This window comes from Equus quagga, chromosome 13 (assembly GCF_021613505.1).
Source record: "Equus quagga isolate Etosha38 chromosome 13, UCLA_HA_Equagga_1.0, whole genome shotgun sequence".
In the NCBI taxonomy this organism is placed as follows: Eukaryota; Metazoa; Chordata; class Mammalia; order Perissodactyla; family Equidae; genus Equus; species Equus quagga.
In genome coordinates, this window is record NC_060279.1 from 63,855,444 (window position 1) to 63,873,178 (window position 17,735).

General features: G+C 41.7%; 1 protein-coding gene across 2 annotated transcripts in view; it reads left to right on the forward strand.

The window, feature by feature from the left end:
* The window catches only part of WWP2 (WW domain containing E3 ubiquitin protein ligase 2), a 135,216-nt gene that overhangs the window by 94,068 nt on the left and 23,413 nt on the right, over positions 1-17,735 (forward strand). The window contains exon 9 of one of the 2 annotated variants that reach the window (XM_046681928.1): positions 11,465-11,554. The exons of the other annotated variant lie outside the window; for it this stretch is intronic. Coding sequence (XP_046537884.1) covers positions 11,465-11,554 — 90 coding nt within the window. The remainder of the gene's footprint in view (positions 1-11,464; positions 11,555-17,735) is intronic. 2 annotated transcript variants of the gene reach the window in all.

Sequence of the window (17,735 nt, forward strand, 5' to 3'; positions counted from 1 at the left end):
GCCTGGAAGGCCGGCCTCACTCCTGTGTCAGTCACAGGCAATTAGGGCTAATGGCTCAACGTGTCTTTATGTAGGGCGTGTGTGAGGGTTACTGTTCTCTGGGATTGGGCTCTTCCTGTTTCCAGGCAGCTGGAAAACTCCAGGCCCTGAAAACGCTCTTTATTCTCAGTTTGGCAGAGGGAGCAGCAGGGAAGCCGATTCTCCTCCCCCACCCCGCCAGAGGCTCAAACACTTTTTTGAGGTAGAGTTTGAACAGCATCTTTTCCTTGGAGCATTTAGAACGTGATGAGGCCCGTGTGCGGGCCTGGGGAGGCCGCTCCCCACTTTAACACACATGATGGTCCAGAGAAGGGTACTGGGATCCAGTTTTCCAGCCCGGACAGGCTTCCAGGTGCCCATCCCTAAGACAGCTGGAAGCTCTGGTACTTCTCGGGCTGTCTCAGGGCCTGGAGATCATCAGCTGCCTAACAGGCAATTGCCACCAGCACTGCTGAGTGTGTGGCAGTGAGGACGGCAGGCTTTCAGTTAGTGATGCGGGGTCGGTGAGCCGAGGAGTCGAAAGAAAGATTTCTTAGACTCTTAAGATCTGGCAGTAGTGCTCTTTTATTTAGAGAATAGTGTAGCATGGGGACAGGACCCATGGGCAGTCAGAGCTTCTGCTGCCGCTGCTTCTGCTGCCCCCGCTGGCATGGGGACAGGGCCCATGGGCAGGCAGGGCCGCTGCTGCTGCCCCCGCTGGCATGGGGATAGGACCCATGGGCAGGCAGAGCTGGTGCATGGGGACAGGGCCCACGGGCAGTCAGACCTCCTGCTGCTGCCCCGAGTTGAGGGTTAGGGCTAAATTTAAGGCATAGGTCTGTGAGTCATCTCTTTACGAAGACAAAGGAAAGAACATGAAAAAAAGTTAAAATGATATCAGTGCAGGTGGGGTCTGGTCGTTGGGTGATCCCATGACTTTTAGACAAGAATCAAATCGGATTAAGTAAAGGTCAGAAGCCACCATCCTAAATCAGTTACATGAGATTGCCAGACAGCAACCAACTTAAGTTCTTGCCTTCTCCATTAAGAGTTTCTAGGGATAAGGTCATCTCTCTTCTTCTTCCTGGTACAGAGAAGGAGGTACCTTTTACAGATAGAGATTTACCTTACAAATGTAAATGTGTCCCAACAAGGGCAAGTTCCATTCCCCAGAGCCTCCTTCCCTGTCCCAGTTTATCAGAAGCAATCAGCCCAAAACAATCCCGATGCCAAAGAGTCATACCTTGGGGTAGCCAATTTCAGGTCCCTACAAGCTCATCCCCCCCTTCCTTCACAAACGCAAATGTCTCTCCAAAGGGCAAGCAAAATTCCAGTCCTCGGAGCCTGCTTCTCATCTGTAGTTTTAAAAGTAACCAGCCTAAAAATCCTCATCATAAACCATTTTAAAATTAAGCAGCCTAAAAATCCTCATCATTAGCTCCTCTGTGATGGCAGCCCAGACAGGGCACACTTTCTACAGCAACCCTTCCAATTCGTAGACTCACCATCCCCATCCCAGCTTATTTACAAGTTTAGCAGATCCAGACAAGATGGGATATTCTTGGTATCTTGGCTTCAGGAGTCAGGGGACCGTGTTTAATCTTTTTAAATAAAACTCTGAGCTTGACATTTCACCACTTAGAATGCCGCAGTCACTACCTATTGTCTACAGCGATAAATTCTCAATTCCTTAGTAAGGCCAAAAAAAGCCCTGCATGATATGACCACACCTACCCCTCAAGCCTTCCATGGAAGACACTTCTCTGCTTTGCTATCTAAGCTCTAGCCAAAGTAACTTATTTTAGTTTGACAAACGTACCACCCTTTCTCTGGACTTGGGACCCTCTACCATGCTGGTCGCTCTTTCTGAAACCTTCTTCACACTTTGTCCATTAGTTCTTATCCATTTTCAAGTTTCAGCTTAATCTGCCCTTCCTGGTACACTAGGTTAAACCACCTGTGTACTGTAACTCTTCTCCCCCAGTTGCTTGTTTCGTGTCTCTCTGCCCTGCTAGGCTATAAACATCAAGATGGCAGGGAGCCTGGCACAGTGTGGGACCGTGAGATGGATTTGTAATGGATAAATTTACATGCTATCTTTTTTTTTTTTCGCCACCTGGACGAACGTTTTCTGCTGCTTTGAGGCCTCAAATAAAGAGCAACTATGACAGGAATATTATATTTTCTTCCCAAGAGTAAGAGCCTAATGCTGTCATTCACTGGGTTGACTGGCTTTGGGTTCAAATATACGTCTCTCATAGGATCGAAGATGCTCTTCCCTGCTCACTAGGGGTCCTCATGTACTGGGAGATATACTGTGGAGCATGTCTCCTCTTTGCTGAGGCATTTCTGAGCTACACTAGATTGCTTTTTCAAGGATCCGGCTGACTTTGTCTCTTTCCGACTTCATCGTCTCAACTCCTTCAGCCTCCTTTATGGAGCAATCGAGCAGGGTTCACTTGGGGATCCCAAGGGCCTATTTGTCCAGTTGCTGCATTGCCTTTCCGAAATTTGCAGCAGGTGAGACTGGTCATAAATATGTCACATGCAGCTGTACATTTTAAGGAGTGAGGGCTACCACAAGCTAGGCTGCAAGAGGTCCAAATAGAACACCCCTCAGCCCTTTTCTCTTTCTCCGTCTCCAAACCCTCCTGCTTTCGGTACCTTTTAGTTTAATTAACACGAAAGAAAACAGCTGGAAGGGTGTGGCGTTTTCAGTTTGCAAATACCCATTAAAGGAGGGGTTCCCGGAAGGCTCGGGAGACATGGTAGATAGCGGTCCAGGCAGTGGGGAGTGAGGCCACTTTGATCGCTGGCCCTACATCTGGTTTTTATCAGCACCGAGCCCACTTTGGGGACCGAATGCTCATTAACAGACTGTGTGTACATGGCTTAGATAAACTCCCAGCGTGTCCCCGGCTCTGCAGCTCACTCAGTCCCTCACACACAGAGGCACATTATTTCACCCTGGCAGCCCGCGCTCTGCTGTGGTTTCTTACATAAGGGAGGCCGTTGTGTTTGGACTGCCGACTTACCTCAGCACTGCCGGTTCACACCATCCTTTTTCTCCCGCAGTCATTGGCTGCCCTGCCCGTTTCCTGCCTCAGAGTAGGATTAATTGAGGAGGGGTGTTCTCTAGATTTTTCAGATCTGCATCTCCCCTACCCCCCGCCCAATTGTGGAGATCCAGAGACCCTTTCTCCAGGTGGTCTTTGAGACACTGTCAAGGATGACAACCTTCTAAGAGTTCTCTGATGTTTTGTTTATAGAGACACTTTAAGAGACGGTGGAAGTTGGAGCTTCTCTGCTAAGTTATAAACCAGCCGCTGCCATTGAATTTCATTCCAAACTCATTTTTGGCACTGGCCAAATATCTTTACCCAAGGAGTTTTAAAACAGCGTTTCTCAAACTATCTGTGGAGAACCAATCCTTTTTTTCCTATTGGTTTGTTTTAATTTTTTAATTTTCCATCTGTTACAAATCCTTACTTTTGTTCTTTACTGTATTCAATGAGATGAATCTGCTGATCACATATTTGGATGTCGTGGCAATGTTAAATTGGTACAAAAGTTTCCAAATGCTTTGAAACTTCTGTACTTTTCTGGTCTCTGAGCAGTAACAAACAGGTTGGGTCGTGGACCATACTTTGATCAGCACTGGATTAGAGGATTGTATTGGCAGAATCTGTGTCTTTTTGCAAAATACGGTTTAGTTCTTGACTCTGCAAGGATTATTACACACTTAGGTTATACCGATTAGTACGTATGCTGGCTTCCTCCTCTTCCTCTCAGAATGAAAGCCTCATTTCCAAATTCTACTGTTGTTAGAGGCCCATGAGACGTTCTTACCCTACCATATGTATGTATTCCTGTGTAGTTATGAATTTTCATTTTTACTTCACCTTCTTGAGAGCTCCTCAAGAGCAGGGTTACTGTGTCTGTGTCTGTATCTCCAGCACCCAGCATGGTACTTGGCTTCTAGGGAGATGGAGTGAGAAGTGTTTGTCAAAGAACTGGAAAAATAAATGATTTCATTCTCAGTAGCACTTAGAAGTTTTTAAAGTTTTGTTTTTAATTAGAAAAAAATAGGAGAGGAGAGAAGAAGAAAAACAACAATAACAAATAAACACCCAGATTTAACTATTGGTGCTTTTCATGCACCTTGGGTCTTTTTTTTTCCTGACCATTAATAACAGCTAACGTGTGTTAAACGTTTCCAGTGTGTTGGAGAGGGAGAAGTTTCCTACGTGGATTATTTCACGCAGTCTTCACAACACTGTGTGGGAGCCACTCATTTGGCAAATGAGGAAACCTTAAACAATTTGCCGGAGACCACGTGTACAGACGCACTCCCATAAAAACGCATCTACCAAAATTTGATAATCTTATAGTATGTGCTTTTAAAATTTACTGTTTTGTTGTAAAATATTTAAGCTTGCAGACAAGAATGGAGACTAACATAAGAAATACCCAGCTTTGTCAAACTTTAGCATTATGCTGTACACCTCCCCTTTTTTTAACTTCTTGATGAAGAAGATCTTATCAATATGGTTGAAAGTCCCTGTGCACCCCTCCCTCATCCCTTTCCTTATACGCAGAGATCCATGGAATTGGGTACATTCATTAAAACTGCCATATGGTGTTTTGTTGTATGAACAGGTTAAAATTCATTTATGTTATAATTAAAATTTATATTTACTATATTTATATATTATATATCATATATAGATATAAAATAAAAAATATATCTTATATTTATTTATGTTATAATTATCTCTTTACAATGATAAACAGTGCTACAATGAAGTTTTTCTGTGCATGACTTTTTGGGTAAATGTTTCTTTAAGGCATGTGCTGGAACTGGAATTTCTGCATTGTAGGGGATGAAGATCTTCAGTTTTAGTAGATACTGTCAAATTGCTTTTTGGAGTCAGCTCACCAGTTCACACTCCCGTGAACATGCGTAAGCATTCCTGCTGAAACTTAGTATTGTCAGATTTTTTTTCACTTTGGCCAGTCTGATGGGTGTGAATGGTATCTCTTTGTGATTTTAATTTGAATTTCCTTAATAACTATCGATATTGAACCTCCTAATACATGTGTTTTATTTGGTTCTTTGGTTTCCTTTTTTGTGAATTGGCTATTCATGTATTTTTGTTCATTTTTCTGTTTGGCTGTTTGTCTTTTTCTCTTGAATCTGCAGGATTTCTTAACATATGCTGGATACTAATCACTTGTCAATTATGTGTGTTGCAAATATTTTCTCCTGGCCTGTGGTTTTTCTTTTCACTTTTTTATGTTGCCTTTTATTGTACAGGAGTTCAAAATTTTAAATAGTCAAATTTGTTAATCTTCTTCATGTGCCTTTTGTCTCTTGTCTAAAATTCTGAAATTGTTAAAATTTAGTACACATACACCCCCACGTTTTGTTGATTTTGATATTTTATGTTATTTCATGTTTTAACTCAGAGTGTCATAGTTTAATTGGCAGTGTCTTTTTCTTTCTTAGTGGTATGTTACATCATCTTACAATCGATGGCACTTTAGGTTTATGAAGAACAGTGCATTTATATAATTTTTAAACAAAATTTTGATTCTTATGTATGTTATTTTTTAACTTGCTTTTTCCACCCAATACATTGTAATCGTGAGAGCAAGTCAATATTATCTACAATGTTAATTTCAATGACTGAATACTCATTATAGAAATAATATGATTTATTTTACTAATCCTCCATTTTTGGGCATTTAGGTTGTTTCCAGTTTTCCTTTAACATGCTGTTGCATACTGTGACAGATGCACTTACAGCTAAGTCTTTGACACATAATTATTTCTTCAGGATCTGTCCTAGAAGCAGAGTTGCTGAGTTAAAGGGTATTCACGTAGGAAAGGTTTTTGACTAAGGTGCCAAATTGCCCTTTAAAAGAGTATGCCCATTTTTGCTCCCACCAGCTATTTTTTAAAGAGCGACTATTTCTTTACATTGCCAAATTTGTCTGCAAAATCTTTTATCTGCAAAAATGTTAAAAAAAATTTTTTTGTAGACAGCATCTCCAGGAATTATTTTGCCTCTCGGTGAAAGCATATGTTTTAATGTCATGAACTTCCATTGAAGAGCTTTGGAGACTTTTCCAAGGCAAAGAAAATGGAATGGTTGAAGAAGAAGAAAAACAGACTAATTCAGAAGCCCCGGTAGCTGCTTTGAGCCGTCCTCTGCTTAAAGGACATAAAGTGCTGGTCGTCAATAGTTTTTAAAATGGGATTAGTGTGCTCAGATTTAAAAGAAAGCTTAGTATTTCAAGAAGGGTTCTTGGGGGGAAGGACTGGGTTTAACACATTTCCTACCCAGTTGACAAAGGACCTACTGAAGCAATGAAAACAGTCAGCAGGAGATGTGTTCCATTGCGCACAGATTTCTGACTCACAAAACAGTCTGAAGACGTCCCTACAGAGGAAATAAATCTTATGGTTCACCTAGGAAGTGGCCAAAGCTTGGGGAATAGGATTTGGTTCAGAGTCACTTATTACAGGAGCCTAAAATAAGAAAATATGAATTCCGTGTAGCTTTTGCCTGTGGGGAGTTGAACCTCTATGTAGGCAGCTTTAAGAATACTTGAGTACTTACTGTGTAATTTTCTGAAGTTTAGTTTTGTCTAAGTAACCAGCAAAGCATCTTTTCTTTGAGATGGGTAAGGGTTCTGGCCTTTATTTTCTAATGGAGAGAGTGAATTTTGATTGAGAGTCAGCTGTATTTATGACCAGTGCCTGTGTTAATAAAAGAGAGCAAATTAATAAAACAAATTAATATTGTTCTTACTAAGCATTTTTGAGCATGTTGATATCATCTCTGATTCTAACCTGAAATCCTCATCTAGCTTTAATCTTTTTCAAATTTAATCCTACTTTTGGTGAAACTGTGATTCTGTTCAAACACAAGGGAACCTGACCAAGAAGGATGTTGATCAGGATGGTTGAATCTAAACTGTAGTGGCAGGTAATTGAGAAGTAATTTCCTGAAGACGTTTTATAAAACCTTCCACAAGAAAATGTGGTTCAGGTGACAAGACACTTTCCTTTCAGATAACACAGGAGAGAAATGATTGGATGTCATCCTAATAATGGAATTTTTAGCCTTTATCCTTTTAATGATGGTGATGGTGGGGGCTTTGGGGCATGGATGTGGAAGATATACAACTGAATAAAAGGCAGTTAAAACCCGTAGGAGCAAAGGTAATTTAGGTTAAAAAAAAGTACCTAAAATTAATTGAAATTGGAGACTACTTTTTAAGTACTTTCAAATACAGAGACCCTGTGTAGTCTGTGGTCCAACTGAATGTTACTCATTGAAGGCCAAGGAGCAATGTGTTGGGAAGGGACCTGAAACAAGCTTGCTGCTTTGAACACTGTTCCTGAGAGCATCAAAGAAAGCTATTCAATGGGAGAGGATATGACCCACGTGACCAGGATGCCGTATTGAGACCCATGGGTAGTTTGATTGAAAAGGCTTTTAATCTCAGCATAAAGAAGATGCTTATAAGGGACAAAAACCTAACCCCTGACAGGGATATGCTGATGAAAGGTTGCTACCAGCATCACTTTCTTGGCATGGGGAGACCGAGCCAAGACAGTCGGAAGGCTTAATCTATGCGGGTCAGCAGCTCCTGAGGAGAAATGAAAATCGGGAGGCTCGTTTGACGACAGAATTGACCGACTGTGCTGCACAAGTGCAGGGAAGAGATATGTATGAATTCTGAGGAGCCATGCAGGTAAGGGAGGAGTTGAGAGTTCTCTAAGAAAAGCAGCTAGGCCAGGTCATGGATCAGGGAGGACCCACATGGACATTTAATCTGAGCAGGAGTTCAATTTTATAAAAGGCAAAATGTAGATATCAAGAAAGGTAATGGAAGAAAGGTCTTGTTCCTCTGGAAACTATTTTTCTAGCTAAGCCTGTTGAGAGGGTTCACAGAAGGACGTTGAGATTTGCTGGACAATAACAGTCCCTGAAAGAGAGACTTTCATTTCTAGGATCAGCTGGGATCAGAGATAGGATGGACAGGTCTTGTCTAGGCTGGGAAAGAGCCAGCGTAACTCTTGAATATAAACAAAGAGCACTTCACACTGCTTTCCTTTCTGGCAGTGTGTGGGAACACCACTGTGACGATTATAGGCATTTACTTTATGGAATTTTAAGTATTACCTCATCTTCAAATTAAAATATTAGCCAAAGTATAATAAAACCAGTTTTCTCCTTACCTCAAATGAAATATAGAAGAAGTCAAAAGTAGAGACTACTTATAATAAAGATGAAAATTGTAACAAAAAATTATTGGAATACAGAAAAATGTGTATAAGCACCTTTTATCTCTAATTGCTACAACAAATATTTTGTCTTTATTAAAGAGGTAGCCCCACCCACATGTTATGGACAGTTTCCCAAATAGCAACTGCAACAGGAGCAAACTAATTTTGTTAGTGCTTTTGTGCCACAAAATTGTCAAGGGAGGGAAGGATATAGCTAACTTCTTAGGGATTGCTGGGGAGCCCTCAGCTACATAAGTCTCTGTAGGAACAAAGGTTATAAAAGAGTGGTTTGCTGCCATTGCCTCGAGGAGCTTCCATATTTCAGTCCTTATCTTTCAGCCAAGTAACTTTCTCAAGACTTTCCTCATTTCCAAATTCAGATGAATACAGAGGGTATCAGATTAGCTGCTCTATTGCCCAGTGAGCAGCCAGGAGGAATTTGGAGAGCTGGTGTGAAGCCACAGTATGTCATCCTGCCTTTCCTGCTGAAAGGTCCCAACCAGATCCCTGCAGATGGGACAGCAGCCTCTTGAGCTGGCAGTGTTTGTTACTCTTTTTGTCTTTAATTCAGAAAGGCATCCAGAAGGAGATCTATAACTTTACCCAGCGTGCATTTTCATCTTGCCACTTTTGCCAGAAGATTCTGCCCTTTTAATAAAATAGTGGATGAAGTGCAAGGATCTTCCTTTTGCAGTGGGAGGAGTCAGACCTGGGTTAAATCACCAGTATCCGCTTCAGCCAGAACCAGAGCAAAAATGGCCAGGACAGAAAATGTTCTCGAGCGCCTTTTAATGGTGTTTATAGCACTCTAGTCCTCAACCCAGTAGTTGATCCCTTTTGAAGAGTGGGAGTGTGGAACCACCGGTCCTTGCTGCTCCCAGGGTTAACCCTCCCAGTAGTGCAAAATGTGCAGCCTCTTCTGGTAGATTGGATCTGAGCAGAGGGTTGTGATGAAAATGGAGCCTAGAAATGAACATGGTGGGCCCATTATAATTCCTTCCCAGTCGTCTTGATTCTTCAGGGCCCCCTGCCAGGACTCCAGTGCTAGTGAAAGCTGTTCACTTCAAGATGGGGATTGGGATGGCACCTGGTACCTTGTCTGCTGGGTAGTAGGTTCCCTATAAATTCTAGTTGACTTTTATTGTCCTCCTTTCTTCCTTTCAGCATGACGTGGTAAAACTCATGGGCTAGGAAGTCAGAGCTGAGTTTGAATGCCATGTAAGAGTTACTTAGCTTCTCTGAACCTCATTTTCCTCATGGTGATGGCTTTTCTCACTTTAAAAGATGGAGACAAGGACTACATGAGTTAAAACATGAGCTCATTGTAGATGCTCAGTGGGTGATGGTCCACCTTCCCTTCCTTGCCTTAAAAACTTCATGTATATCTGTATCTGAACCAGCCTTGGAAGGGCTGATCAATGCAGTCCACTGATCAGACATCCTGATTTAAATGAGAAATGGTATTGAATAAAGCTGGTGTCTATTGGAGTAGACACATCTGGCTTAGTAATAGAAGTTAGGACATTTATTTCAGAATACAGTCAGATCTGCTGTAACATATGTGTTCCTAAAAGTCACCACGCTATGCAAAATCATACAATAAAAACCACAGAGCTTATGGGGAAAAATGGGTTAGGAGCATAACACTGACAAATGTGGCAGTGACACCCACAAAAAATAGGAACCTAATAAAAATGGTAGCAGTTTTACACATTAAATGGTTGACATACCTAACACTGCAATAAATATGGCACATTTCCACGAGAAGACCTGACATTTGCTTGTGGAAGCAGGTGTCAGAAGGGTTGGAGTTTGTGAGTGTTGTTGTGGAGTAGTGCAAGGAGGCTTATCTGAAACCAGACAGGAGTTGTAACACCACATGTCTTTGGGTGTGGTGTATACCATGCAGTCAACTGAGGTAGCTGGTAGATGTATGTGGGTTTTGTGTATTCCTACTGACTGGGTTCAGCTAGGGGAAATCTTCCGTGCTCATCTAGTGTTTCTCAAAGGCAAAATCATGCATAAGAAAACACAAAGTTCACATTATGCTCACATTGTTCTCTCATGTATCAATCACATTGAAATAGATTTGTCTTTTCAAAACAAGCATTTCAGCAGAACTGATTTTACTAGCTTCCTGGAAAAGGTCACCTTCCCTAGGCAGTATTCAAAAGTAGAAGTCAATAAAATCAGTGTAAAACATAAAGGCTAATGGGACTATTAACATTCTTTATAAAGTGGTAATCATTTTATAGATATAAATTTTGCATCCTTTATGCATATATATAGGTTACTGTATTCTGAGTAAGTAGAGTTATTGTCAGATCACATTAAGCGTGGGAATAATGGGAATGTGGGGGTGGGTGGTCCTTGGCTGTATTTTGTAGTGATTTTGCTTGTGGATTATATTCCTTTGGGTCATCTGCTACCTTGTCGTTCTTCCGTTAGCACAGATGAACCACCCTCAGCACCCCAGTCTCATATTACTTACATACAGACTTAGGGGTAGAGCAGTCAATAAGTAACAGTATGCTGTGTTTCTTGATTCACCCGTATCTCTTTTAAAGATCCTCTGTAAATGAATCCTGTATTTTAAAAAGAAATGTGATCATGAATATATATGATGCTAGGAGAACAGGGATAGTCCTATCATTTGTGACTTTAAGAGGTCATGTAGGCTAAAAAGGCTGGAGGGTCCACAGATAAGTGTTAGGTGAGGCCCATGAGCCCCGGAAATTGCATATAAATTTTTGTTGGCAAGTGCATTTTGGAAGGAAAAAGGAAAGGAAATTACATTCCTAAAGAGATCTTTGATTCCAAAATGGCCAAGGAACACTGATTTAGAAAAATCCATGAAATGTAGATTCATATGGGTTGTTTAGGGGACTTTAGAGCAATCTATAGCATATCCTAGTACCTTGAGTCCATAAAGGGGAGCTATTATAGTTTTCTCAAGAAGACTCCTGGGTGCCACTGTCAGCAGTGGACTAGCACTGGAGCTAGTCTGATGCTGTGTTGATCTTGCATGTCATCTTTGATGTTTCCTCTCAAATTAGCCACATCAGCAGTGAAGGACTCCCTTTCCAATAAGGGCTTATGCCTTTCAACTGTGTATCTCGTGTTTCCTTTGACTGTATTTTTCAGATGGGAGCAGCGAGAGCTGCCCAATGGGCGTGTCTATTATGTTGACCATAATACCAAGACCACCACCTGGGAGCGGCCTCTTCCTCCAGGGTAAGGCATTGACTGACCAGCCCTGAGACTCTAGAACTGGCACTAAGAGTCACCCTACAGCTTCACCACCACTTGCAGCCATAGCCATCTCTTTATTTTCCCCTACTCTCTCTTCCTTTCTCTCTCTTTTTTCCCCTCCTCCCTTTGTCTTCTCCTTCTACATTCTTTCCTGTCTCTCTCTATGTTGCCTTCTCCCCAGATGCATTGGATTGACCATAACTGATGTCCATGAGTTTTATTAAGTGGTATTCAGAACTACTATGGCTGTTGGGTCCTGGAGGAAGGAGGTCTGGGGAGGCCTCCTGGGCTATTGGTGTCTCAATACCCTCAGTCATTTCACCTACAGAGATATCCTGGTTTTCAGTCTCTTTCTGCAGAGGTAGCAAAGTATAGGGACATTTATCCCAAGTCACTTGATTGCTTTTCCTATTCACTTACGTTAATTCTGCTCTCATTTCTTAGGACATACTAGGATTTTTAGAGCATCTCTGGGGAAGAAAGGGCATGAGGAAGCCAAGATAGAAAGGGTGTTGATGCATTTCACAGCACCCTGTGCCCAACCAGCCCCCAACGACAGTGTGCTCCTTGTTCAGCTGGGCTTTGTGAGAATGCAGCTAAGTTCTCCAAAACCAGAGGATGAGTGAGGCTTCCAAGTGAAGAAAGACTGTCCAAGTTCAAGGAGAAGGGGTTTGGTTCCCTGTCTGCCAGAGATAGAAAGTTCTTTCCACATGTGTCTCCTGGTCCTGGGAACTTTTGAAGGAGAATGTATTCTGCTCTGAGGAAAGAATCACCTTCCAGTAAAACAACCATGAAGGACATACAGTAGGAACACTTCCCCATCCTAAGCTTGCTGAGAGAGAGGATGTCAGAAGTGAGGAGTGTTGGGAGAGCCCCTCTGCTGTTTGGTTCAGCTATCAGGCGTGTGCCAGGCAAATGCTACCTCACCTTCTGGTCCTACAAATTTCCATGGACGTGCTTCTTTTAGTTTCAATTTTCCAGTAGAATGCTTGTGTTTTCCTTATCCTTCTGGGAATGAAACTCATAATCTGTCATCATTAGTCCTCACTCTGTTTTCTACTTTGACTTTAAATCCAGTGAAGTTACCAAAGGTAAACATTGACTTCTTAGAAAAAAATTGAACATTTTATTATGGAAATTATGGAAATTTTCATATTATTGTGGAAAATTTCAAATATGCACAAAGTAGAGAGAATTCCCACATACTCAAGACTTAGCTTCAGTAATTACCAACTCATGGCTAATTTTGTTTCATCTATACTAGGGGTTGGCAAACTATGAGCCTGTGGACAAAATCCAGCCCTTCACCTGTTTTTGTAAATAAAGTTTTATTGGGACACAGCCACACTCATTTGATTACTTATTGTCTGTGGCTGCTTTCGTGTTCAATGGCAGAGTTCAATAATTGTGCCAGAGACTATATAGCCCATAAAGCCTAAAATATTTACTTTGTGGCCCTTTATTGAAAAAATTTGCCAACTCCTGATCTGTAATCCTTACTCACCCCTTCGTGCTCCCTGTCCTAGATTATTTTGAAGCAAATCCCAGACATCATATCATTTTATCCATATTTCAGTATATATTTCTAAAAACTGTTCTCTTATTAAAAGTAAAACCACTATATTGTTAACAGTATTTCCTTACTGTCATTAAATACCCAGGCATTACTCAAATTTTTCCAATTGTCTCACAAATTAATCGCTCTTTTTTAATGGGATGCATTGCTCAGTTACACTTTGTATATTTATAGCACGTGTATTTAAAAGCAGTGGTAACTCGGTAAGCGTTTTGTTTGCTGCCTCTGAACCTCTCTGGTCTGTAAGTTATGTAGGCCTTGACCTGGTGAACATTTGGATGGAATCTAAATGAAGATATTTGATGACGTCTTCTAAGGATGGCTGAGGATTTACTCTTCTTTCAGTATTGAGGTGGGACACCAGATTCAGCTTTCTAAGTCCCACCTATTTTCAGCATAGTTTTGATGTTTTCTTGGGAGAAGGCTCAGCTCTACATCCTACATAGCCTATTAGTTCTTCCTGAGTTTTAGGCCCAGACCTTTGAGCCCCTGGCACTTACTTCCACTCTGTAATGGGGAGCCCAGAGAGGACAGAGTGCTTAAGATTTCATCGCTAATTAATGGGAGAAGTTCTGCCCCAGGGAAGAATTACCGTGGTGGCAACAGTCTCAAAACTACAGATGGGATGCTTATCTCAGCAGACGTAGTCACCCAAGAGCAAGATTGAGCCAAAGGATTCACTTTCTCACCGCCACCCTCTTCTGTCATACCCATGGGAACCTTGTATGAAGACCAATCATTTCATCAGGAGCAAATAGTACTGGACCTGGTAGCTAAGGACGAATGCAGTAATTTGCTCTTTAGTCACTCTTAGGCGATTCTCAGATCACAGGTGAGGAGGGAAAGTGGTCATCACAGAGCACAGTGTAGGGAGGCCTCACAGCGGGAGGCAGATTGAATTTGGTATGCAGGTAAGCCTGGAGGTGGACTTATATAAAAAGACGAAGGCAATTTAAGTTGGGGGAACAGGTTAAGGGAATGATGCATGGAGCAGTTTTGCTGGACTGGAAGGTTTGTTTGAAACAAAAATGCTCCAAGTGTGTCCAGGAAGGTCCCTGGGTTTGGTGGAGATGCTCACTGGAACCAAAGATCATGAAAGCGCTGCCTAGGCCTCCACCCACTGCTCTGTTTTTATAGATTGGGAGTCTGCGTAAGATTTCACCTGAAATCAAGGGTTGGATTATGCTGCTTAGAAGTTTGAAATTCACCAGTGCGGAGGACTTCTAATTAAACATGTGGCCTGAACATGTGTTGATTTCCATTCCTTTCTGAAAACTCACTAGAAAGGCAATAAAGGTATAGAAAAGTATAATGATAAAGGGATGGAAGAGGAGGAGCAGCATATGGGAGATTCTAATCGAAAGTTTAGTTGCTGATAGATAAGTGGCAGAGCTGAGAAAGCTGAAACCCAAGCTCTCAGTGTGGTGTATCCACCAGGAAGCCAGCCGGCCAGTTTGCACCATGGAGCCCTGGAAAGCCTCAGCAATCAGAGACATGTGTATGTGTTTTTGTGTGTGTGTAATGAGACTAAAAACTTGAAGTTAAGTTTAAAATGTGCGCAGGGAGCTCTTAGATTCCCAAGTTGTCAGTCATCACTCCCATCCCTCCACCACACACGTGCATGCACACACATACACACACGCACACACACATGTTCATACTGCCATAGCTGAAGGCAAGGATGAACTCAGAAGAAAGGGGTTAAGTGAGGATGCTGTCCTCAGGCTAAAGATTAGAAAGTTTTTTTTGCTGGGAAAAGTGACCAGTCTAAGGGGAGAGAGCTACAGATTGTGATATTTTGGGATCTTCTAGGAGAGAGCTGAGTGAAGCCACTGCTCAGCCAGCTCCCACCTGGGTACCTAGAGCTTCCAGTCAGCCTTTTAGTGGCTCACTTTTAAATGTGAATGAACAGCCAAGGAACAACAGAGAAAAAGGGACTTGGTGAAAGCAGTATAGGGAGCTGAATAAAACTTGAAAAAGTACAACCAAATTATAATTCATATCCTCAAAGATTTAGAAGAAAATATGGCATCTCTGGAAGAAGAACAGGAGACCATAAAATGAACCAGGAAGAAAACAAGAAGAGCTTTTTAGAAATTAATATATATGACAGCAGAAATAAAAAAAATTAAATAGAATGATTGAAAGATAAAGTTGGAGATAAGAAAATTAGAAGGTGAGTGTAGGAGATCCAACATCTGTATAGTAGTTCTAGCAAGAAAGAGCAGAGAAATAGAGGATAGGAAATTATCAAAGAAAGAATAAAAGGAAATTGCCAGAACTCAAGGATTACGTATCAAAATTCAAAGGGCCTACCAAATGCCTAACCCAGAGAATGAAAAGAACTCCACCCCAAGGCACATCCGAATGGAATTCCAGAAGGCCAAGAGAATATCTCAAAAGCTTCCAAAGGGAAAAAACAGGGTAAATATCAAGGATCAGGAATCAAGAACGCCATCCTTCTTCTCAACAGCAGCTATGGAGTAGGACCCTCAAAAATTCTGGTGGAAAATTATTTTCTGTCTAGAAATCAACTTCTAGTCATTTTAACGCTCAAGTGTGAGGGTTGAAATAAAGGGATCTTCAGACATCCAAGCTTTCAAAAAATTAACTTCAGTTCATCCTGTCTCAGAAGCTACTAGATGATTTATTCCACCACATGAGAGGAAACCAAGAAAGAAGTCATGAGACATAGGACACAAGGGACTCGATTCAGGGGCCAAAGACATTCCTAAGAGGAAGGTGAGGGAGGATGACCCAGGACAATAATGTAGAGCAGGCCTGGGGAACTGTCCACACTGGACAAAGGGTGCCTGGAAAGATGTGGCTGAGAGATAATGACATTGAGAGGCCACCTGCTCTGTCACAATCTGGGGCTGAATTAGTGTTAGTTCTTGAAAACCAAGCAGAATGAAATGCAGAATTCTTAATTCCAGAAAAAAAGAAAAAGTTGTACAAGTAAGGAAATGTGTTTATAGTGTTTTATAAAGTCATACTACAAACTCTGAATATTGACTTGATGATTTTCTAAATTGGGAGGATGGAGGAAGAGTGGGCACTGCATTGGGGGGTGGAATACAATAACTAAATCCTCAGCTTTGATAGTGGAAAGTCCATAAGTAATATCTAATATGGGAGAAATGAAGAATAATGGAATAAGCATGTTATTTAACAATATGGCTATAAATAGAAGCAGTCAAGAGTTGAAAGTAGTTGCTTCTGAGGAGCAGGAATCAGCAATGGGGAGAGGTAGGGCAGGAGACACTGTTTTTCATTGTATCCCCTGTAATTCTATTTGTTTGGGGATTTTTTTGTCTTTTTGTTTTCGCTGAGAAAGATTAGCCCTGAGCTAACATCTGTGCCAGTCTTCCTCTACTTTATATGTGGGTCACTGCCACAGCATGGCTGATGAGTGGTATGGGTCCGTGCCCGAGATCCAAACCCATGAACCCGGGCCACCAAAGCAGAGTGCACCAAACTTAACCACTATGCCACAGGGCCAGCCCCCTATTTGTGTTTTTAAACTATGGATACATGATTTCTTTGACAACAAATAAAAATAAATAAAAATCACTAGTTGAGAGGATTTATGAGAAAGCTGGGACGATTCCAGATTATTGGGAGCCTTGACTACCAGCTAAAGCAGTTGACTCAAGGGCAGTGGGGAGTCTAAACGAAACTTTTGAGCAGGAGTGTGACGTAAAGTGTCAGTTTGGTATGGTTACCCTGGGGGCAGTTTATAAGCTGGACTGGAGTGGGGAGATTGGTTCAGGGATGGTTGGACATAGAAGTGGAAAATCAAGGGCAGAGAAACAACAAAAAAGAAGCCCTCGGGCTGAGTGGTTTACTAGTGTTCATCTCTGGGAGGAGGAGAACATGAGGAAGACTGGGAAAGACTCAGGTGTAGAGAGAGCTGTGGTGTTTAGTTGAATCCAAAATGACAGCAGGTCACAAGGCAAGGCCATCCAGCAGGTGGAGTCTGGATACAATCTGGGAACTGGCCATAGGGACTGGGAACTGCTTGAGGAGAAGCCACTTTTAGGGTGGCTGTGAATTTAAAAGAATCATTGAAGGGATGGCAAAATAAATCAGCTAGTGGGCTAACCCTGAAAATTGAGGGAGGTACCAGATAAAGCACAATAGTCACATGAGTGAAGTAAGAATTCAGAGAAGATGAAATGAGAAGGTAGTTAGGGAACAAAGACTCTGCAACACCTTGGAATTATACAATATAATCCATATTGGGGTCCCTTTGCAGTGGGTTAATCCTGTTTTCTTCACTGGTATCTCTCTCTCATCCTTGTTAAACCCTCTCTCTTCCCCTTTCAAACTTATAATGGAAAATTTCAAGCAGACACCAAATTCGAGACAATAGTACAATGAATCCATTGTAATCATTCCCTGGTTCTAACAATTAATAACATTTTATTTCATCTGACATCCCTCTTGTCAGAGGAGGGGGCTGATGCATTTTAAAGCAAATCCCAGAATCATATCCTTTGATTCATAAATACATCATATATATCTCTAAGAAATGAGGCTGTTTCTTTTTTAAAAAAACATAAGCAAAATACCACGAACCCACCC